General features: G+C 47.3%; 5 protein-coding genes across 5 annotated transcripts; 2 read left to right on the top strand and 3 right to left on the bottom strand.

Moving 5' to 3' along the window:
- Positions 1-4,476: 4,476 nt before the first annotated feature.
- On the bottom strand, positions 4,477-5,387 carry LAJ45_08864 (uncharacterized protein; the record flags this gene model as incomplete). Its single annotated transcript, XM_046118413.1, has 4 exons — positions 4,477-4,655; positions 4,734-4,968; positions 5,019-5,132; positions 5,187-5,387. 4 exons carry the CDS (start codon positions 5,385-5,387, stop codon positions 4,477-4,479), a joined length of 729 nt encoding a protein of 242 aa, XP_045968369.1.
- A 2,091-nt stretch (positions 5,388-7,478) lies between these two features.
- On the top strand, positions 7,479-7,700 carry LAJ45_08863 (uncharacterized protein; the record flags this gene model as incomplete). Its single annotated transcript, XM_046118412.1, has 1 exon — positions 7,479-7,700. One exon carries the CDS (start codon positions 7,479-7,481, stop codon positions 7,698-7,700), a length of 222 nt encoding a protein of 73 aa, XP_045968368.1.
- Positions 7,701-9,503: 1,803 nt separating this feature from the next.
- LAJ45_08862 (uncharacterized protein) lies at positions 9,504-11,155 on the top strand (the record flags this gene model as incomplete). The annotated part of the gene is made up of 3 exons (XM_046118411.1): positions 9,504-9,578; positions 9,631-9,705; positions 9,758-11,155. 3 exons carry the CDS (start codon positions 9,504-9,506, stop codon positions 11,153-11,155), a joined length of 1,548 nt encoding a protein of 515 aa, XP_045968367.1.
- Positions 11,156-12,755: 1,600 nt separating this feature from the next.
- Positions 12,756-15,287, bottom strand: LAJ45_08861 (uncharacterized protein; the record flags this gene model as incomplete). Its single annotated transcript, XM_046118410.1, has 10 exons — positions 12,756-12,983; positions 13,039-13,266; positions 13,343-13,555; positions 13,613-13,675; positions 13,736-13,881; positions 13,948-14,059; positions 14,118-14,222; positions 14,281-14,373; positions 14,445-15,057; positions 15,112-15,287. 10 exons carry the CDS (start codon positions 15,285-15,287, stop codon positions 12,756-12,758), a joined length of 1,977 nt encoding a protein of 658 aa, XP_045968366.1.
- Positions 15,288-21,022: 5,735 nt separating this feature from the next.
- Positions 21,023-22,905, bottom strand: LAJ45_08860 (uncharacterized protein; the record flags this gene model as incomplete). The annotated part of the gene is made up of 3 exons (XM_046118409.1): positions 21,023-21,907; positions 21,972-22,050; positions 22,112-22,905. 3 exons carry the CDS (start codon positions 22,903-22,905, stop codon positions 21,023-21,025), a joined length of 1,758 nt encoding a protein of 585 aa, XP_045968365.1.
- Positions 22,906-23,616: the final 711 nt, after the last annotated feature.

Here is a 23,616-nt window from a genome sequence, read left to right as displayed (position 1 = left end):
GAATGAGTGAGATTTGCGATGAAGAGGTCCGCATTCGAGAGCATGATAGGTACACATTGAGTGTATTCACCCTGCTAAGGTGATATTTTCAATTTAAATAGAAGGTGCCCCTGAGTGAGCGAGGATATAACTATGTCCGTATGAGCTGGTAAACAGACCGATAGTGCATTAAGCTACCGAGGGTGTTGATTTGTGTGCGTTGTATGAACGTGGATGAGCTGAATGTAGCATTGTAGAACTGGTACCACTCCACGGACAGATACATAGCTTATAATCCGGGGGTGCTTGCGCCTCTATAAGACGAACTTAGGTGGGATAATCGGGCGAGCAGGGTCCCCCCAACAAGAGATTCTGGCTGAAATTAACCTCTATGTTTATTGAGGATACTAACTTTATCTTTTTGAGTGTTCTATCGGCATCTTCTCCGGCGCTGCCCTGCTGTTGTGTGCATGGGTCTCTTTCTGTCGTGCCTACGCAATTGAACCGGAATGCATGTTCCGGGACCAACAGGGGCGAGTGATGGGATATGAGTCTCCCAAGTCAAATCAGTCCGGAATATGAAAGCTATTATATTAGCCTCTGGCTATGATACAATGTTCTCGATACTGCAGCTACGATTCTCTACAAAATCTAAAGTTCTCTTTAACAAAACTAAAGCCTGGTAAATATATACATCCAATAAGTCAGCTATTTAAAACAACAAAAACAAGTACAAATTCATCATCCTTTAGTCTTACCAACTATCACAAGAATGTATGTGTAAGGTTTTGGAATATCCATTGGGTAGGTAAGAATCTTAATATACATTTGGTTACCTACATTTTCCGGTACTTCGTTTGGACACCTGGCAATTTTCTCGGCTGTTACGAAAGTATAAACCGATTCGTACATCAGTAGCCGTAAGGACACGATTATCATCCATCCAGTGTGCACAGGGTGGACCCTGTTAAAACATAGAAATAGTTCATAAACTCTTGTTCTAGTATCCTCGACTCCTTCTTTCCCTCTTATTATAGTCCTCTATCCAGATCTCTCATTTGTCTTTTGTTGGTAGTATAAAATACCGTCAAGATGTTTGATTCTCCGTGTTTTCTTGCAACGAGGTATCTACCTCTTGAGAAATATCTATTTCTATTTGCTGGATTTTCACCTCTCGAGGGATCGTATCCCAATTTCTCACGCCTTCTCATCCCTTAGTGTCTTATTTTTTAACTCGTGTCACGGTCTTTTGGATAACAAGGCAATATCCCGTTCCATGAGGTGGGGGGCTTCTTTCAGTATCCACAACTTAGAGGCTCCTTCCTTCTTTTTTTCCTTATTCCCTGGGCAGGAGACAAATAGGAATATTAGTTCCATATTCGCCGCCGTTGGGTGGGTTGCAAAACCTACCCAGAACGTCGTTGTAGTCGAGTATGTATTTCTGATTTTTCTTGCTTGAACAAAGCCAAGAAGATTCTTACATTTCAAGAAGGGCAAACCCTATCAGATCGTCCCACCCATTTTATCGGTAGCTAGGCTACTAGTTTAAGAGGACCAACATCTGAAGAGACCTCGAAGGCCCATATTAGGTTACAAGATATCGTGCGGTATCCATTAACGGGATGGCTAATCTCGAGAAGGTTTTTAAAACCAATGTTTGTTTGATCTTTCCTCTGATATTACTTCGTTTGGACTATGCTAATTGCAATCTTGACTTCTAGTCCAGCTATACACTTTTGTATGGTGGCTATGAGAAGCCTACCAGTAGACTATTCCTCGAGGCACTCAATCACTCGCAAAGGTTATATCCGCGTTATTCTATGCGAACCATGAACCTAGCGCCAGCATATATCGAATGAACAAATTGGCCACGGCATCCCTTGGCAAATCAAATCTTCGTCTGCACAATTGGGGTATCTACCTCAAGACGGCCTCAATAATCGCTTGATCTACGTGAGAAAGATATAGCCAGTTTCTGGGTGTGGTGGTTAGTCGAACCGGCCTCTAGTTCCTTCAATCACAGTAAGTTTATACGCCTGGCGATATCAGTTGTGAGATTCCAGTTATACTGACAAACCCTGGCTCCTACCTAGGCGTCTGTGGCGCATTCTGGCCCTCAACGGATCGCTCTCTTTAACAGACTATGTGTATTAGCCCCGTCGGTGGCATCGGCCCGAATCGGATAGGAGCTGAAAGGCGTGATATCACGTTGCCTTGCAGTAGCGTCCCAAGCCCATAGGTAATAATTGGTTCCTAATGCGCGCTAGTCGATTCCTTGCTAACCACATTCGACCAATATCTAGGCTTTACTAGAATACCCAGCGGGATGGCAAATCAAACTACCATTGGGTGAGGCGAATAGCTTGAGATATCACTGGTCGGGACTGGGTTGTTGTGGTGGGAGTTGTGCTGTTGGGCGGGGGCGCTCCCTACCAGTAGAAAAGGCCTAATGAGTGAGTAACTGGCTTTCTTAGTTTGGTCGCCACACATAAGAGATTTATATATTATGCTAACAGTCGGAGGTGTGAATCAGGCTGGTGCTGAGGTTCAAAGCATCATTGGGACCGATACGATTTACCTGCAGGATGTCATCTCAATCGGACTGGAAGAATCCATAGCCGGGCCAGAGGCTTCTAAAGAAGCTTCTCAAAGGATCTCTGTCCTGGGTGTGGATGGGCCACATCTAAGCAGAGTCCTTTGAAGAAGCTTCTCAAAGGACATAACTGGGTCTTGGGTAAATAAGGTTAGGGAGACGTTAAAGCCAAAAGTATACAGTGAGGCAGTTGCTCTGATGATCATACTGTCCTTGACCCACAGCCAGCGAAGGAACCGAAACAGGGCCAAGAGCTTAGCCATCAAGTAGAACAGCGGGGTCCCCAAAAAGGCTGGCCCAGACTCATGGAAGACACGTGTGTAAGAGAAACAAGGCTCCTGGCGTTGGACTACGTTTCGGGGTAAGTTGATTCTCCAGCTTATTGAGTCTTCTATGTTAATATGTTACCAGTTTCGCGAGGCTTATTCGCCATCTTGTCTCAACAGCTTCATTTGCCGGCTGGCTCCCCTTCTACCATCGATAGTGATGTTGCTTATCCAGTGAGTTCCAATCCATCATTCTGTTTTTAAACCAGTAGCCTGAGCTAAGACGCGGTTTTTCCACCAAGGACAGAAAGAAGGCACATTTGGCACTTGTTGCTCAATCAATCCTGCCTCTGCTTCCGCCCTGTAAGAGAGTTCTGGAGTTGTCTTCCACCATGACATGTAGGGGGCATGAGGGAGAAAAGGGTGGTCTGGGCGCCAGTAAAGCGTAATAAATATTATAGAAGGCGGAAGTATTAAGGGGTCTACTCCCTACACCTTCTTTGATCCAATATAGGACTATTAGATTTATACTTGAAAATCCTCTCCAGCCTACGGACTATAAGTAGGAGAATAGTGTCCTACTATAGTGTAGATAAGTACCTCGACTTCATGCATCAAGCTACTGCATATCACCAATTACAAGGCGAAGCAGAATCTCAACCCTTCAGTGTTAATACTCAACCACCCATCCATGTATTCATTCTGAATCATAACGAACTGTGTCACCTGTACCAGGTGTTATTGTGTCAATTTTTACCGAAAAACGCATCATTTAGCTTATTAGTTCGGTGGTGCTAAGCCGGAAAGTCAGCGATACTCCCAACTTGGCTTTTATTTCATGCGATACTCTCATAGGTGTATGTATTCCTGGTAGGATGCTAAGGTCCCATCGTATGGGATCATACGTGCTACACAAAGATGTATGTAGGGAAACAGATATACTTTGTATCGGCATACGTGGCAAGGATCGAAGATTCTGCCAACAATATTTTGTGAAAAATGTATTACTTCGTTTTACCCCATTGCTTATTCTAATAAGTACTCGTTGTCCAATCACCTCTTCTCGCTCCACCCCTCTAGTTATTGATCGCTGAAGAGAAGATTACTCTTCTCTCGTTTGGTCTGCTGGCTGACGAGATTCCCGGTGTATCTCGCGGCCATGGAATGCCCGGTAGATGAGGGGGCGGACTAAGACTTTGACGAAGTGCGCTTAGAAAAGGTCTTCCACAAAATTATAACGGAACTTCAGATTTAATTTACCCCTGGTGCTTTGACACTTTATTGCGGAGGTCTATAACCCCCGTCCCTGCGACCCTACGCTGATCAAATTCCATTTTTAACCTCAACTAACTAGATATCTGTGCCTACATGTAGTACTAGTACACTTCACTGGCCCAATGGGAATTCTACAAAAGCGCTCTATAGTATCGGGAGACGCTGACATCCGCCAAGATGATATCTGTCCGTGTAAGTTACATATTAGCGGAAGTGAGATATATTTCTATAATGAAAGGGGAAACTAACTCTATCATATCGACGGGGCTACGGAGATAAATTCTCACTACTATTTTGAAAACACACAAATTCTACTCTACACAGAGTCGTCATCGCCTAATAGAAAAGAATAGACCGATTCCATTATGTTTTTCGAGCCATCAGAACCTGTCTATTAAGCCAGAGGCTACAGAGCTTAGAGTTCGTAATGCCAAGAATGATTGTGGCCTTCTTCTCGTCCTCTAGGATAATGAGGCACTCGTTCATCTCCTCCACGTCGAGAATATCGGAATAATCGTCCGTGAGGATTGTAACAGCGCGTTCTATTTTGGTGCTCATTTGATGATCCGTTTTACCGAATTGCTCAGCCTAGGCAGGCCTCTTGGTTCCATCCCCCTCACCTTTCTTCGTTTCTTCAGCCCAAGGTAGAGTATTACTGGATGGCAAATTACTCCCTGGGTGTATGTATGCGTTCCTTTGTTGTGGTCCTTCAGAAGCGTGTTTTGAGGGGTGGTCGACCATCTCGATATCGTCATTAAATATGTCTAAATCGGTGGGCTTTGCAAATAGGAGGTTGAGCTGGTGGAAAAACGGAAGGATTGGTCGTGGAGAGAGGTTCTTCTCCTCCGTGGATCCCTACCAGCAACTATTAGTCTGTAATCCTTAATATGACCTCGGCAAAATACCTTCTCATTGAAAGATGAGAAACATCGCAGATGAGCGTCATTCCTGGCGCTGAGATGAGCGTTGATTATCCTTATCTTTTTACTCTGAACATAGTTGAGGTAGCCTACTCCCAACTATAAGAAAACTTTCATTAGTTACTACACATTGCAGGAAAGATTTAAACTTACGCTTTTATACTTATCGGCTATTTCCTGGCACGAAACCGAAGCACCGCTCCCGCTAATGAGCTCCTCTCGAATCACTATAAAGGCCGAATAAAGGTACATCAAACCTTCACCTTCGCCGGCTTCGCGGAGCATTGAGTCGAGCAATACCTGGATTTCTGAGTCCCGCCAACAAGCTTGATTGACGAACTGATTCTGCTCCATTTTTACGGTCTCCGGAATGCTCGCGTGTTGGAGTGCGGGGCCTATTGGTCTCTGATGGATGTGTTTATTATCTCGTGTGTTACAGCTGGCGTGGGGTGCGAATGTGCCATTTCTCGCTTAATTCTGGAATAACGCTAAGCGGCAAAAGGTACCTAACTTGATATCGCTTTGCCTTCGATTTCTCCTTCCCACATAGATTTATTTATCACTTTCTATCTGTACCTGAGATAATTAATGATTTTATTATTGCTTTTTTCAACCCTGACTCCGACACATATATATGATATGCATAAATATGCGGAGTTTGCCGTTGCCAAGTTATACTTGAAGTAGGGATCTGGTTATGATCAGCATCGAGTGAGAGCGCATGAATTGAAGATAACCGCTCACCGAGTACCACTTCACCCACATCTATAGTAGAGAAATAGTATAATTACCATCGTCTATAAATAGGAGAAGCTACACGGTATCGGTTTCTTTGTTTTCCATGATCTTCGGAGACATGTGCATGGCGGGATTGATGAAATTTTACAAATATATGGGCCTTAGTGGGGGCGGCAAGAAAATATGTAAAGTTGCAGAGCTAAAATTAATTTGATGCTTACTGAGTATGCAATGAGTGCTAGATCAGTGTGCCCTGTGAATACTTGGGCGTGGCTATATAATATCACTATTGTGCCCAGGAAATATCGCAAGCAGATTTCACCAGCGAAATCCCTGACCACTGTGTACAAACTACACAAGAAGACCCATCTATATATAAAGAGAGCCTCGAATAATTGAAATGGTATTTCTCGCCGAACCGTTCAGTTATTGCCTTCCACTACTCTCCCCATAAGAGGCATAGGGTGCCCGGTATAATTCAGACACCGCCGAAAACGTCTCATTACTCGCATAGTCCCACCAGGATCTGAACCACCAGCCGAGATGAACTCTCTCGGATCATGAGGGTTTCAGCAATCCTTCCCATGTATGAGAGGAGATGGTGACAACCACTTGAATGATGCCCTCTCCTACATTGATCTCGCCTGGTCCCCAATTGAAGTCTCTGGTGGAAGATGATCTTAGGGACCCTAAACGTATCAGCACTGAAACTTGCAAATTGAAACCTGCCGCGGAACTACATTTATGTCGAAGGCTACCGTTTTGAATCGAATTTTCATACCTTTACATTTATCCTTCCGGGATCTTAAACCGTAGTGGGGAGTGTCCGGGAGAAAATCACACCTGACAAGGAACTGATAAACACGACAAATTATTCGTCTTTTTAAAGCCAGTGTCAATCCCGTTCCAAGGTTCTAGGCTTGCTTAGTTGACCCATTGGGTGAAGCCCCCGCGCCAGGGGGGTTATTGAACGGCTCAAACCAGATTAGAGACTGCTTTCAACACGACATGGGGCGACATGGGGTTTATGTGACCGCTTGGTTTTGATATCATGTCAAGCTAGCGTGGAAAGTTCAACTGGCTCAGGCCAGGTTCAGGCCAGATGCGTGCCATCGCACTAAACCCCCACTCCCAACAAATCCACTCTCCACAATGATCCTCTTTGAGAGAGTCTATTTCCCATATCCACCGAATAGTCTCAAAGTAGGGCTGCCGCCGGGTCGTCTTCTCCTGCCGGCGGCTGAGTTGTAGAGGTAGGTGACTCTATTTTAATCTTCGACTTTGAGATGATGGTCTAATTATGATGCAAACCTATCAGGCTTCAATTTGTCTCAAGTTCAGCCTGACTTTGAAATCGAGTTAAATCGCCTTGATGGCACCGGACAAACTTGCGACATAGACTGCAAACGGCTCCGGGCGCTACAGAAGCATATACGTCTTCACCACCTCCCTGAAACCATAGAGGAGAGGCGTCCTCAGTTGCAGTACCTCGCGCTTGTCCCCGGTATTGGGGGGCATTTCCTTCATCGTACGGATTTCTCGGAATTCGTGCATTTGTTTAAGGAACGACCCAGAATCCAAAAGCTGATCGCTCAAGGTCAAGAAACACCCGTACGAAACCCTCGGAAGCGATCCTGTCCCAAACTAACAACCGACGTAGCAAGTCTTAGTCAGCGAGCATGGTGGCGGGGGTGTTCCGTCCGGAAAATGGGGCATATTACGGACGGCGATATGGCTGTTGAGCACGAAGTTGACGCCGCAGTCTACCAAGACATGGAAGACGCTACACACCCGGAGGACGGCGACACTGTTAACACAGAGGCAGAAGAGAGGGTGGATGGGCCTAAGGATAACTTGGACTGGTTGAGGAACCTCACTGATGATGAGGCCTTAGAGGCTTATGAGTGGTTTGGTCACGAGTATATTTAGAGAGCCGCCGCGATCTCCATGTTCCCCCAAACAAACCACATGTAAACGGTCTGTAATAACCTTCTTTGCCTGGTTACCAATAGAAAAAGACCCTTTAAGTCCTTTAAAGAACCTGAGTGTACTCCGAGTCAGTGAATAGATATCTTCCCTCATGTCATGGGTTTCATTGTTCTGTTGTCGTATCCGATTTAGGATAAATAGGTTGATATGTCGGGATATGTATTTTGATACCGCCGAGAAGATTCAGTTCGTTTCAATCGGTTCCTTAGAAAATCTTAAATGTAAAAGGATAGTAGGCTGCTTTCTTATTGTGTGATTCTTATCAGTCTAAAAAGAGAATATGAAAATGGCAGTTGTGACTATAATGTACTGCAGTGTTACTCGTGATGGACGCACAGCACTAGTGGCGGTAGGAAGTGCGACGCATTGTTTTGAGAGGGGAGTTGGAACTCTAAAACGTACATTATAATAGAAAACGCGACCACATTTCGCGTGAGGGGATTTCTGCTTATCCACGCGCACCTACCACCTCCCGGTCACGCGCGTCTAAGACAATTTTAGAGTTGGAGGAGAAAAATGGATGTAGGAAAAGGAATCCGCCCCAGCTTTAACGAAAAGCAGAAAGAGAGGCATTTTGCGCTGCTCTTTTCGACCCAGTCCCAGTGTTTCCACCAAGCCTGGGAGGTAGACGATTCGAACCGCCGACCTCGGTCCCTCTGGGCGACACCATAGTAACTGGGCTACGGCGGTGGATGGTATGTATTGTCCTGGTACGCCTATGTGTGTATCCATGATATCGATAGATCTATATCAGCAATCAGTGCAAACAAGTACCGTCATGCAATATCACTCGCCTCATAGATCCCATCCCCATCATAGAACGTCACTCGTGCCAAGCCGGTTTCTCAGGCTCATACCTGCTGCCCCAGGCAAATTCCACATAAATTTATTGTTTGCGCACAACTAAACCTACCGTTAATTTAGCACAGCCTGTGTCCTAGATAACCGTTGTAACCTCTATTCCGCTGAAGGAAAACGAGAGAAGCGATAATTATGGTCTCAAAATATATCTATCCCTCACTACCATGGTATGAAGTGTGTTGATTATATTTGGGGCGTGCTTCCTATGTGCCTTGCAATTGTTGAATTATGCACTATACTATAACCATTGGCGTTGAATTCAGTTGGTTCTCTTACCTTGGCACTCTGAAGTTGATGGTCTCCCCCGCGGAGGTGCGGTGTAAGGCTCTTGGCCTTAATGGGCCCTATAGGTCTTACTCCTACCATAGGATTCAGTAAAAGAGCAACTGCATGTAGTATAAATCTATGACACATAGTATATGAATCACTCCCGAAGCATGGTTCACGGGTTTTTCGATGAAAGAACAGGTAGCCTTCAAAGGCGGAGGTGTCCGTAGGATATCTGCCGGCTTGAGATGGTGATTTTACCTACGATGTCAAGCAGAGTCACCAACTACCTCAACAAAAAATAGGGTCAGAAATCAATAGAAAGTTTATTCGGATTCAAGTGTTGAAGTTTCCTGTGATTTTCTCATTTAAGTTATCTTCATCCCCTTGGTATCTGGTTACCATTCAAAGATGTGACTACCCCCACAGAGCGATATAACAGTAACATCACCCCCATCTTTTCCAAACCTAAAATATTCACAAAGATAATAGATTACTATCTTAAGGCTGCGATAATTACAAATTTCAGAACTCAAGCATCCTTTATCTCCAGAAAACCCAGATAAATCGAAGACTACCTGTTTTTCCAACCAAACACCGAACTCGACTATAATTATGCCAAACACTAACGTTCAGGTAAATGTTACTCTCAAGATAAAGATCCCAAAAGACAGGGAAGGGGATCTCACTGTAAGTAAATACCTGCCCACGTAACTACCTTTACTTATATTTTACTGTCTAGGTTGTTCCACTCACCGGAGCAGCCGGGATACAGTGCTGTAGCATGGAGGTAACATTGGACAGTGGAGAAATTATGGTAAGCTAATTAATGCTCACATAATTTACTCTGCTAACAGTAAACCATCTAGTCTGTGCCTCTCGCGGAGGTGAATAACCCACAATGCGGGTCTGCAGAAATATCTTTAAGTGCTGAAGAATGGGATGCTATCTTTGCTGAAGGAAGCTCCAGCTCGGACACCCCGTTTTCACCGGAGTCTCTCTCTCGGCAATTACAAGGAGGATCAGAGGCAACAGAGAGGGGGGACCCTACACATGTTATCCCCGATGTAACGAGTAGTACCTCCCCGGAACGAACTAGTGGGAGTGTTTCACAAGAGAAAGGCAAAGCGCGCGAGGTATTGGGGGCGAAAACTCCAGTGCAAGACAATATTCCACTCCCAGAGTTCAACTCTGCAATATTCTCCATGGCTCTGGAGGAGGCCGATCGGAAATATGCCGAGTTTTTAGGAAGCGGAATCAGTTTGGTCGGCATTGGGGGGTTAGAGGAGATCGGATTCCATGAGTCTGGCAACGTTCAAGAACCTTCATCTATGCAAGATAATGAACTTGGACCTATCCCGGGATATGGCTGGCAGAGCGACGAAGATCTCATTCAACTTCTACAGGCCACGCTGGAGGGTTCCGACGGTGGGGAAGTAGGACGAGAAAAATGCATTAAAGTTGTTGGCCCGGAGGAGGGTTCTGGCGATAGGGGAGCAGGACCGGAAGAACCCAATACAGTAGTTGGCCTGGAGGAGATCCAGACACCTCAACAAAAGCAGGATGCAGAGCTAAATGAGACAGAGGACTATGATTTCGAAGATGCATTATTGACTTCCATAACTGAGCCTAGCAGCTCTGTAGACGACGGCTACATTTTTTCACAGGAAGATCCAACATGGGAAGGATACTCCATTCGTCGGACACAATCATTTAGCTCTCTATTCGGTAACTCCCCGGACGCTTCTGAAGAAACGTCTCCGCCAGGTAGTTCTCAAACAGAGATATTCGAGCCATCGCCAGCGCCTAGCAGTGAAGCCAGACCTATCAACTCGCCCGACCACGATTCAGAAATGGAAATTGACAGTTCCACGGAATACGACGAGGATGCATCAGAGGATGAATCAGAGGATGAATGTATGGGAGTTGACGATTCTTCCGATCCTAGTGATGATGATATGGAGGATTCGGAAGGACTACCCAGTGACATGACGACAGAAAATGCAACATATGAGCCAACAGCAATGAAGAATCCTTCTCCTATACCAGAAACGCCACGCTCGATCGACGAATATGTGTCCGCACCCGCCCCCGCACGTGTTGATAATGAGATACGACTCTATCAGCGGAACTCGGTATACTGGGAAGGACAAGGAAACGCTGCGCACACAATCTATCCTCAGCCATGGGAAGTGGAGGTTAACGAAGAGGCTCGGACATTGGTGTATGATGGCCAGATATACCAACTTATGGATTTCTCTTCTTAGTTCCAGCCTGTGGCGTTACGAGAGAACGGAGCTTCGATTTCAACGGTTGCTTGAATTTGAAGGTGTTTTGGAAGATTGGAGGACTATGTCTTTGGTAGGAATTGTATTCATTTTCTACCGTTTCCTTATTTTCTTTTGTTATTAAGTTTCCTTCTCATAATAGTTGTCATAAAGATTTAAGGGAAGAAATGATAAAGTATTATACCTCTGAAAAGTGCAGTATATTTTAGTCCTCCACCGGGGATGTTGTGCGTCCATCAACTCGCAGCCAGAGCCTTGATATTGAACTCAAGCATATTCTACGCGGTCCGGAGAGCAGTAATGAATCATCTTTCCATAGTGTCATTATCAGAGTAATCCTTGAAACGAAAAGTTCAACTCAAGCCCCGAGACCGAAATTGTCATACTTGCCACTTGACAGCAGCCAATACACAAACTATACCGTCGTAGAAAATATTACAAGTTCACACCGAGAATCCATAGTCCCATCCAATTGTTGACTCGAATCTCTACTAACCCAAGGGCAAACAAATGTTGACCGGAGAAGCAGCACTTGGTGTATCCCACCTCTCCGCTGGCATCGGAGGTCTTGGCCCTCCGATTCCGAGATAACTGGTGACAACTCGGAGTCTAGATCGCAGCTGTCTTTCCCTTTAGCAGCCTGATACCACATGTTATCCGAATTGAGGCTTACAGAATGCTCGTTGTGCTATGGTAGCAGGATCCATGAAGGATATCAGGTCTCAATAGCTCTCCGGACACTTCAGAAGAAACACCATGACAGAGAATTTTCTTTCCAGGAACTTAAGAGAAAAATGTTTTAATTGGGCTTCATTTATTCTGTTAACTAATGGTCGTAAGTAAATGTGCACGTATACGTAGCTTTGTCTACAAGATGCTAGGAAAAATTACCGGCGATGAATAGCAAATAAGAATGACCGCCACCTTCAGACGTCTGGAGAGGGTTAATATCTATTAGATATCTGCCTTTTTCTTTTGTTCTGTGGGGGCGGTTTTCCACTGCTATGCTCCTCTTGGGAGTTGTCTCAAAGCTGCAGACCTGGTCTGACCGAGTTCAGTTGTTGTTACAAGAGTACTAGGCCAAATCGGGCTTAGTTCGGGATAACTCCCGCAAGATATGTTTTGGAAGTCCCGGCATATTATTCAAGGGAGACACGCCTTTGGCGATGGGAATGTCCTCAGTCTAAGAGCTTCACAGCTTTGGGTAGGATTAGGTTAACTCTGGAGGTTATTTAAACCAGTATTGAACACGCATATAGCTATAGGCTGATCCCCAAGCTACGTTGAACCTATTCATTGACGCCCAACAACTGGGGATAAAGCATTAAGGAGGAAAACAATAAAGAAATTTCCATAAAGAGGCGGAGACACAAGGATTTAAATTTATGACTTTAATAATCCCGATTAAAAGGCTGAGAGTATAAATGAATAACGCGTAGAAAGAAACCTGGGAAATGAAGACCGATGTCCTTATATTTAGATCAAAAGCCCTTAAGGGGAGATTTGATACTCGAACTCTGATCAATAATTTAAGAATATTCTGAAGAGAGTGCCTGCGCATCCTTGGTATCCCCCTGTCCTAGTTACCAGGACTCCAACGATAGAACCCATCACCAACACAAGTCATGTTAAGGTTCTTGCAAAGATTTCCAAACCGAGATTTCCCATAAGCGGGAGGAACAGCTTGCTTGACCACCTGTAACCTAGACGGAACAGGTTCCTCAAGCTCATCATCGTCTTGCCAGCTACCGCCAAGTGTCCATCCCCGAGCTTCAAATTCGGCATCAATATCTCCCAACTGCGAGCTCTGCACATAGTAACATGATTAGTATTGTTTTCCTAAATGAAAGTCGTTGACTCACAGTATTGACGAGTGGTACCTCTGTGGAGGTATCCTCATCTCCAAGAGAGATTACGATCACCTTTGGAGCATCAGGTTCATGCCCAGTAGCCGTGACAGGAGAATGCAACGAAGACTGATCGCTGCTGTCACTGTCACCCGCACAGACATACCCCTCAAGGCCTTCTACACCGTTACATCTATCAGGGCCCTCGTATTCCGACGCAGTGTCAACCGCCGGCGTGGGAGGCTGGGTGATTGGAGAAGGATGTCAGCATCAGACGGTCACCTACTTAACATGATGGGGCGAGTGGAGAAATACAAACCTCACATCTGACAGGAATGGAGTCAGGAAACAGTTTACAAATAGGAGCAGACGGCTCGCCAAGAACGAAGATAGGAGTAGTTTGGGCAAATTCAAGCTCTGGATAGGAATGGTCGTTTGCTGATTTCAAGATTGTCCCAACCAGATAAGTTTCACCGTGAACGATTTTACATGCTTTCGGGAGACTAATATCCGTGGCTTCAGACTGTGGGAGCTGAGGGAGACATTAGTGCATAACGTCTTGAAGTTGAGACAAAATTAGAGTTCTTACACGATCAAGAGCCATCTGAGGCGGAGAAAGAATCAACCTCTCTTCATTAATCATGACGTCGTCCTGGTAAGTTGATGTTAGCCTTAGAAAATCTTAGGACTAAGAGATGCTTCCAATCTGTACCTGCGTAATATCTGCTGATAACGATAATTCTCCCTCTGATAAGAACTCGCTGTATGGTACCGTTGTCTCTGGCGTTTCTTCATTCTCCATCAAATTATTATCTGTCACCTTAGTCACGCCGTTATTATGTAGGCCAGGGGTGTTAACTGGCACTCAGAAGTTATTATATTAGTGAAATGCGTTGGGAGGGAGGGGAGAGGTAAATGATTGACATACGGCAATCACGTCGTAGTCGAGTGGAGCACATTGAACAACCTCGTCAATCACGGGGTTGGAAGAGATACTATTGTCATTCCTTTCCGGTATGACATTCAGATCAAGTTTCTATATTACTCAGTCAGTAAAGGAGGAAACGGAAAGGGTAAGGAACTTCTCCACACACAATATCTTGAGCCAGAAGAGCCTCCCCGAGAGAGGCCTTCCAAGTAGAGGTATCATCACACATAAGATGTCCACACGGATCTTCTTTTAGGGAGTCATTATCTTCCTTTGAACAAGACACCTGTCAGTTCGAGATTCAAGGTAGGGGAAGATACAAGGCATACATGAGCTTTCACAATTTCATTCTTGCACCTAGGATCACGAACATTTGTGTCCGCTATAGAAGATACATCAACAGACTGAGATTCGAGGGATGACTTCAAAAACGATAACGCAGAGTCAACAAACATTCTAACCACGAAGCTTTGAATTCATTGTGTCAACTTACATGTTTGGGAAGCTGTTTATCGGAGGAGCAGTATGTAGTTCCAGAGCGAGAGTCTTCATTGTCAGAATCACTAAACACACTGGATGAATCTGACGCGTGAGATGTTGTAGCACTATCATCATGAATTGGAGTCAATGAAGAAATGTTAAGAGGTGAAAGCTGGACTAGGGGACGAGAGCGCTTAGAGACCACTCTTTTCGTCACTCGAGTTGTAAGTGCTTCGTTGGGCTTTGCCAGTTCCTTTCTGAGGGACTCGAGACTGCCCTTTGTCAGCTGAGCAGACAGCTTATCAAAGCTGTCGGGCTTCTTCTTGGATGACGCGGCGCCAAGATTTGGATTCTCGGCTTGGATGGCAGTCCACTCAATCTGGACCGCGGTAATGTCAAAGCTTTGTAGCTTGCGAGCGAGGAGAGACAGTTGCTCCTCGGGCTCGATATAGGTAGAACAGGGTGCATCAACTGGGTCGTAGACACCAAATGGAACCTTGAATTGTGGTGCAACGTAGGACCTGAAGAATAAGGCGGAAAGAAACTCGAGGGCCTCAGGGCTTGGAACGAACTTGGTCGGCTCGGAGGACGGGGGAGGAGCGGTGGAAGCGAAGACAGATTGGACACTATATTAAATCGGTTAGCTGCTGCTTGAAGGGCAAGGTTTAAGGAGAACACACTTGACAACAGCCTCAGCCGGCTTGGCTGGGAGCTGACGAAACATGATGAACGGCAACGCAATGCCATTCGCGGCATCGGTCTCCCGATGGATGTTTTGACAAGCCGAGCGCTTGCTCGGATGGCTGCAATCAATGATAGCACCAGTGGAAATGCACTTGGACGACATGGAAGCCATTTCGGAAATGATTCTAGAATCTGGTGGATGTTAGATACATTCCAGACAGTGCTGCTACATAGTATCTGACGGCTGATTGAAAGAGGAAGGTACAAGACAGGGTGACAAGGTGGCATTATTATATGTAGACTTACTTGGAAGGGATCAGGACTTGAGATGTTGAATGGTTGAGTGTAAATAGTTGATGGAGGTCGACAGAGCTTAGAGCAATCAGGCTTTGTCCATTGATTGGTGAAGGTTGACGGAAATTGGATGAATGAAGCTTTGTTTACTGATCGATGCAAAGAGATGTTTGTTTGTGGAGGAAGGTAGGTAGGTGTTTGTGGATGTATGAGATCAAAGGTAGGAAGTGGGCTATGCCAAGGTTGGTACGAGTTTGGGGACCACCAGTTACAGCAAGAGAGTGGTACCACTTCCCAACTGCCCTCTGCCAGAATTAGTCGCCGACTACACTTGAGTTGCAATCCCTAAGGACCCCGCTCCACCAACTTTCCATCACGGATGGAAGTGGCGGCGGAGGTCTCCGGCGGGTGACAGGGCACGACGTCCCTGATTGAGTAAAGACACTCGCCCCTCCTTCCACACGCCCAACACTTCTCCGGTATGTTTATTCACCGGATATCACTCGGACGTACCCAGAACAAGACTTCCACATCCCACCTTCCCTTCAGCAGATATCATAGGCAAAGAACAACGTGTACGGGTAGCATATCATACACTAGCCCTAACATAGGGATCTTGGAATACTAAAGGGCTAGAAGCAGTTATCTTACTTCCGACTTACTCGCTACTCGCCCCTCTCACGCACGAGCTGGCCCTCGCATGCTTTATCTCCTATAATATAGAATGTCCGGACGAGTAGAATTTCGCAAATGCGGATTGCTGATTGGTTTGGCTAGCTAGGTAGGAATAATGCTGAGTAGGAACAATTGTTAATTCGGCTTGGTGAGAACATACTGGATTGTTCGTATGGGTTTGTGACTATGGCCGACAATTGTGAACAAAGGCACTTCTGAAAGACGTAGGGCTAGCTGCAAAATTACTATATTATATAGGAGGGGTGGTTCCGGTCTAATCTTGTTCTTAGACTGTTTTGTTGTCGCACTGCGTGCAGCAAACACAGGCTGGGCACGAGACTAGTTGCGGTCCTATTTTGAAGCACCCGGTCATACCTATATATCATAATTTTACCAGTAACCTTAAGTACATACATAGCTGTTGCTGGAATATTATAATAAGAAGAAAAAAACCCGCTCGACATCAATAAAACTTTACAAAACAAAACAAAAAGGTTCACAACACTGCCTAGGCCTCGGTTGCTACATCCTTTCTACGTCCGGAGGGGGGGTTGAACGCTCACAAGTTCGGTACAGAGTGTGAGCTCTATACCGCTGGGCCACGTCCAACCCCATGTTCACCTTCTTTCCTTTCCTGCTCTTACCTCCATGGGGGGCTCGTAGGAGTATAGTATCTCCAATTGAAGTGTGACTTTTCATTTCGCTATAGAATAACGCTCTTCCGATCCATCCTTGAATTCTTCAATAATGATTTTGATATACTATTTTAAATTTCCGAACGATGGGGCCTGGGTTACCGGAAATTGTGTACGTTTCGCACTGTTCCTAAAACTCCTTTCTAGTGATGCGCCACATCTAGCTCACGTATCCCTTCTAGTATAGCTCAATCACTCTGTGTACTCCAGTATATACCAAACCGAAGCGGATAGCCATAAGCGAGTGATCTGTGATGATGCGGGTGTGCGAAACCGCTCGATAAAGCCTGCACTATGAATATACATGGGACCATTCGACTTCTATATCAACCAACGAAAGCATACTAGATACCCATATAGTAATATCTCTAACCTGTGTCCAAGAATCTGCTGGGTATACGCGTTTACTTTCTATTCTACAAATCCGTTCACATTGTTATTTTGTGAGTCCCGTAGGACGTAGTCTTATACTGAAAAATGCATACCACCCCAGTACAATAGCAGGCAGCGAACCTGGCCTAAGTGGCAGTGTGCTCTCAGTTTATTGTATTTATTGTTGAATACCAAACTGTAACCTGTGTTTGAGACCAACCCCAAACTGCTCTCGATCTTGCTCTTTGGTATAAGATACTCTGATTTACGTTAATCAGTTGATATGGGAATAATTCATCACCAGATAGTAACAATTCAATATTTTCACACCGATGTTTCCTTTTATTTCTTTTCCACAATTCAATAGAAAATAGATACGCTACGAACTCCCTAACAACAGGACCATGACGGTTGAAATCCCGATAGCTAGCCCAATGAACTGGGCGCCAAGTGTTTTTGTACGGCCCGGGCCCCGCGGGGAGTGTTTGATACTTCATTTGTATCTCCTCAAAGAATTGAAGCGGAAGATCAACCACCGTACGTTCTTGCGCTCTCTGCTGCCGAATGTAAGATGCGACTCCCGAAGAGCGGATAGCTACATCCCCGGGCTTCCAGCACCACACACTGTAGAGAATATAGGTTGTAAGACATTCTCGCTTAATGAAACTAAAAACATGTCATTCTCCTTTGGACTGCATCGAGTCCTCAGATTTTCCAGTTCAAATTCAAATCAAGAAACCCCATCATTGACCTCCGAGTGATAGAACATGGTTCATATTCTTTTGAATTCTTTTCAGTCCCTGTTACTATGAATTAATATTCAAATACGGTTAGGTCTCAGACGCATATATTGCGCATCTTTTGTATCCTCGATCTAGATATGTGTAACAGCTCTGCGTGTCAATGACTACGTACTGGTTCTCTCCCCAGTCAACGCAATTTGAAAGACGGGGGTGGTATGGGGCAATAGAAATCCTTCTCCTGAAGATTGTTTTATTTTAAAACGTCTTCCGCAGCAAACCCCACCCGGATATACACAGGCCAGTTATTTGCCTGATCGTGAAATACAAAGATATTTACTCCAGGAGCCATCTTTCGAGCTTCGATCCCTTCGCCTCTCATCGCTATGAATGAGTGATTTGCGCAGCGTCCCTCTGCACGCGCCGAGCAAGGGTGTGCTCAGTGGTGTGCCTAGAGGAGAGAAGCCTAGACATGGCTAGCTCCTGAGCCTATAGTCAGTACAGTAGGCGGGAACATGTGAGTCTTAACAACGGGGGAAGAGTTTGTGTATCTTCCATACCTGCCCCCCTCTCCACCCACCTTTTACCCCCCTTACCATTATCATTGGGCTATACATAGGCGGTCAAACCCTGTTTGGGGGGCGGCCAAATCCCTCTCTTGGAAGCGGCCAAATCCTCCTCTTGGGCGGCCAAATCATGCAATACCTGTCCTGAAGAAAATATTGTAAGCTGCCAAGGTTGTCTTGGAAATTGGGAGTATAAAAGACCTCCGTTCCTCCCCGTCTCCTTCTTTCTCTCTTCTCCACCATTCATTCTTATCCATCATTCTGATCCAAGAGACATTGAAATCTCTTTTCTGAGTATCAGTTCCTTCTCGTTTCTTCCGCCTCTCCAGACGCTTTAATTCATCATGAGAGCCCAAGGGAATGGGAATATCCTCTTCTCCATGGGACTTAGAAGAGTGAACTCCCCATACTCGGAATAGAGGTCTCATGCTTCTTCCGTTTAACCCCCCTCTCTCCTCTTCTCACTCCTCCTCACCCTTCTCTCCCCTCGTGTGGTGTATTACCTCTCCTTTGAGAGGGTACCCCATCTCGCACCCCCGGCTGCTGCGACCTCTCGCCACTGGAAGAGGCCGACAAAGGTATTTCTCCTTCTCTCTCAGCTTTAACATGACACGTATTAACTACTTTTTAGAATATGTGACTGGGGCCCTACTCACCCAGACACTCAGTGGCCTCTTCCACTCTGTTGGCAGAGCTCAAGATCGACCTTCTGGATGGTCGGTGCATACTTCATGCAAGCATCTGCAGGCCTCTGGTGGACATATCGAGTATGTCTCTCTCCCCATCCCTTCATCTTTGTGCCTTGGCTGACGTTTAAAAAGCCAGCTGTGCGGCACGCTGGGTTGCGGTGGTATGTGTGCATCGCTCGCTGCTCACGAGGGAATATCAGTCGCCCCTCGGCGACTCTTAATACCTCCTTCGAAGGCTTCCTGGCTTGATCTCTGGCGGGCACTTCACACCGCCATCTCATTGCCTCCTCCTAGGCTAGGTTGCGGCAGGCCCTTCACATCGCCATCTCATGGCCTGTGGGTTTGGGCTGTGGTAGCCGTTTCACACCGCCATCTCATGGCCTCCTGGTCTAGGTTCTGGAACAGCAAGGTAAGCAGGTGTTTCCCTACCAGTCTATATTTCCAACAGAAGCTGACAGTGAGAAAGAACGTTTCTGAACTTAGTGATCTTTATCACTACCACATCGGGAACGATGAAGACCGGTGAGACACACCGTGGGTGTGAGGTGTTGGAGGAATTTGGTAAGTCTTACTCTTCTCATAACCTTTGAAACATTGGTACTGATTCCGTTTGCATTCGTTCGTAGAGGTGGAGTGTGTTCCCTTAAAGTACGAAAAAGGATCTTGTGTCCTCGCTCCTGCTCGGAGACGCTCTGGCGTCTGCCGTGTAGGCAGAGATTCTCTGGTGCCTACCGTATAGGCAAGCTTACTACTACCTACCGATAGGCAATGCTTTTTGGCGCCTGCCGTATCGGTGGGTTGCCTCGCGTCTGCCGTGTAGGCAGAGCCTATCTGGTGTGTCGTTTTCCTTTTCTATAAATTTATTTATAAAACCAAGATCTCTCTTTAAGTTCTTTCGTGGCTCTGTGACTATCGTCAGTGTTATACATGCTTCTAGTGATTGGGATAGATTACTTTCTGTAGATATGTCCTGTGCTTGAGATACCTTAGTCGCCATTTGTAGTGATTCAACTCGCCCAGTTTCTTGCCTCCAGGATCATTGCAACGATAGGTGATACCGTAACACCGTGCCTAGCCCTCCAATCGTGTTGCGAGGGCACAGTCAAGACCCCTAGCTAGCATCGATGTTTGAGTGTGAACTATAACAGACCGCAGGTGCTCTGAGCTTCAAGTCATGTACCTATAAGATTTCCTTCAAATACAGTCGCATCTTGCTTTGGTTGGCGTACAGGCTGCTAGCCGTCTTAAGGAGTGTCGTTGGGGTGGAATGGTGCTCGTGAGACGTCATTACACCTTTCATTGATATTTCAACAAAACCAGGAGACACTACATGCAGTCCCACTACGAACAATCTTACGAACACAAAGAAATGGCCACTTCACCATTGAAACTCACGATGAGAATAAAATTACGGATATATTGATGCCCGCTTTTTAGGTGGCCTCCGATAGCAAGGGGTATTTATATCACTGGGAAGACCCCTTCTCCTCGATAATACTACTCTCATTCAATAAGACCTTTGATAATCTTATCACTTGTTTTACCTATAAGCCCATATTTTGCGCCATAAACTGCCTCGAACCTACGGAAACACTGTATGAACAAAAAGGAATACTTGGTCTGGCATAACAGGGCGAGACTCCTTGTCCTATTACTATAGTAATGGTCGGGCTCTGAGTGAAGCTATAGATAATACACAACTACCACTACAGCACACATCCACCACATCCCACTCCATACCGAGCTCCAGAGTATCCAAACCTATTCCCATACGCCAGTTATCCCACCCCCACCCCCATCCCCACGACCACACCCCTCATACCCAACCCACAACACCACCAACCCCCCCCGCCCTCACCCTTACAAACCAGCACCATCACCCCACCACCTCCGCCACCTTCACCTCAACCTCCACCTGACTCGCACCCGGTCCTTCAACCCTAACCCACGTCTCCCAATCCAACTGACAGTCCTCATCCTCGGGCTCAATGCACAGCTTGCTGCCCTTAAAGTCGAGCACCACCGCCGTGATCACCTGCCGCGGCGCCAGCCGGTGCTTCTTGCGCAGTTTCTCGAGCACCTCTGTGAATGGTAATGGTGTGAGTGTCTCCCCGCGGATGAGGCGGATCTCGTGGCGGCGCTCGTCGCGCTGCACGTAGGTCATGAAGAGGAGTTCGGCGGGGATTTGTGGTGTTGTGGTGGTGGTGGGGGCGGGGGCGGGGATGGGTTTGTTTGAAGAGGACGGGATGGTGGCGGTGGGAGCGGTGGGGGCGGCAAGTGGGGGAATGTGTGGTGGGAGGGCGGGCGGGAATACGGCGCCGATGGGGTCGAGGCGGAAGACGGCGTCGGGTGTGGGTTCGAGGGAGACGGGGCCGTGGGGGCGTATAGCGCCTGCCGTATTCCTTTTCCGGGTGCGAATATGTGTGCTGGTATCTGGCGGGGCCTCGTCTTGCTCCCTTTCGGCATTCGTTAGCAAGACCATGATGCGCTCCAGCCTTGGGTGCTTCTGGCTTGGCTCGCCGTCGCCTTGGTGTGCTGAGGTGTAGTGCAGAGACGCTGGATCTATCTCGCGCTGGCGCTTCTTGGGGAGTCCTTTCTGTGCACAGGGGCTATGGTCTTGGTCGATGGTGGTGTGCTGCGCCGCTGGGATCTTGATGGGCGGGTGGGTGCGCATCCAGGTTGTGCCGCCGCTGGGACCGCCGCTGGGGCCGCCGCCACCGGGGCCGGTGGAGGAACCGTTAGACTTTTTGCCCTTTGACGCCTATGGTTTTCAGATATAGTTAGATATAATGCCTGGTTCTCCCTGTGATCGGGGGTATTCTTACCTTGCGTGCAATCCGTGCCCGGTGGATGCGCTCCTTCTGAAAGAAGTTCATAAACAGCCGGCGCAGAAAGTCCTTGATCCTACCAGCCGCATTGTCAGCATCTGCACACCTAGCTATCGCCGGAGTAGAGTGATAAATACAAGACACGATCCCCCGCACGGTCTCCGGCCCACCACCGGCCCTTCATCTTTGTGCCCCAATGCCTCTCTGCATAGACGTCGCAGAGCGGGCTGAAATGCTCCTCCCAGGCTTTTGCCTTATCCTCATTCTCGAGCATGACGTCAAGGCCCGCGGGACCCCTCACGTCTCGGGCAACGCACAGACACAGATTCATCCACTCCGACTCGTCCAGCTTGCTCTCTGCGCGGAGCGCATTGAACTTCTTCGTGTACGCGCCAGGGAGGTAATTTTCCTCCTCCTCCGCCGCCGTCCCATCCATCGCTGGATCCTCATCGGCGTCAGCGCCCGCCATATCTGGCGAGTTTTCGTAGGGGGCCTCCCCGCCTTTGCAGCGCGCCTTACACTTAGCACACTGCCTCAGCACCCATCCCACCTCCTCGCGCGTGATGTGGTAGAACTTGTCCTTGAGGTAGTGGAACACCTTCTCCCTCCCCGCATGGCCGTACTTGAGATGCGACTCGACAATGAGCCCATACGCCTCGTCGTCGTTGATGACTGTTCGCGGCGGCCGGCCGTCCTCGGGGATGTACTGGAGTGTGTCGTTGTTGTTGAGACGGTAGCGCGAGCGTACGTGCGACTTGTTGCAGGAGGTGGCGTCGCCGATGTAGATGCCGCGAAGGACCTCGAGGATGAAGGCGAGTTTCTCGGGGGAGGGGCGCTGGCGAGAGCGGCCGTTGAGTTCTGGGTATTGCCGCCAGAGGTTGAGGGTTTCGTCGGTGAAACTTGAGGGAGGGTCGGGGGTGTTGGTGGACATTTTGGATGTCTGTGTGTGTGGTGGTGGTGGTGGTTAATATGTCGCTCTTTGATATGAGTTGTTTCCTAGACAGCGCGGGCCAGCGAGGGGATTCTCTGTGCTACTTATAACATGCGTGTGGCCAAGCCCCGCCGTCTGTTGCTGCTCGCGTACCGGGTCATGAACGGCGTGGGGCGGTGGCCTCGCCTAGCTGCGAGTGGCCGCGCCAACAACGAGCGAGAAATGCGACCGGAATAAACTGCGTCTGTGCTGCAGGACGCTACTGCAGTGAGAATCGAGAATCCGGAACAGAAAACCGATTTTCGACATCTGGGGGAATCGGGTGTGTTGCTGGGACGCTCCCATGGGGATGCTTACTCGCCTGGCACGCCATACCGGAACTCTCCCTCACACCCCACACGCCAACCCACCAACCGCTAACTCGGTACTCGCTTTCAACACCCACACAGCGTACTAAACGCCATATCCCCACACCCACAGGCCGATCGGCATCGTCTGCACTTGACGCATCGTCACGGCGATGTGAATGAATTGACAGCCGGGTTGGACGAGTCACTTGTGGGTCAGGCCGCTCCCCCATATCTACTCCAAGCCGTGCGTACTAACCAAACAATAGATCGTCCCAAGATGGAAATCCTGATATATGACCAGACCAATAACACGGCAACCCACAGCACCACCCCGCCAATCACAACCCGCCCCCACCCTCCC

Source organism: Morchella importuna (genome assembly GCF_003444635.1).
Source record: "Morchella importuna strain M04M26 chromosome Unknown Morimp01GS032, whole genome shotgun sequence".
Taxonomy (NCBI): domain Eukaryota; kingdom Fungi; phylum Ascomycota; class Pezizomycetes; order Pezizales; family Morchellaceae; genus Morchella; species Morchella importuna.
Note: the sequence above shows the minus strand (reverse complement) of the source record. Positions and strands in the feature narration are given on the sequence as shown.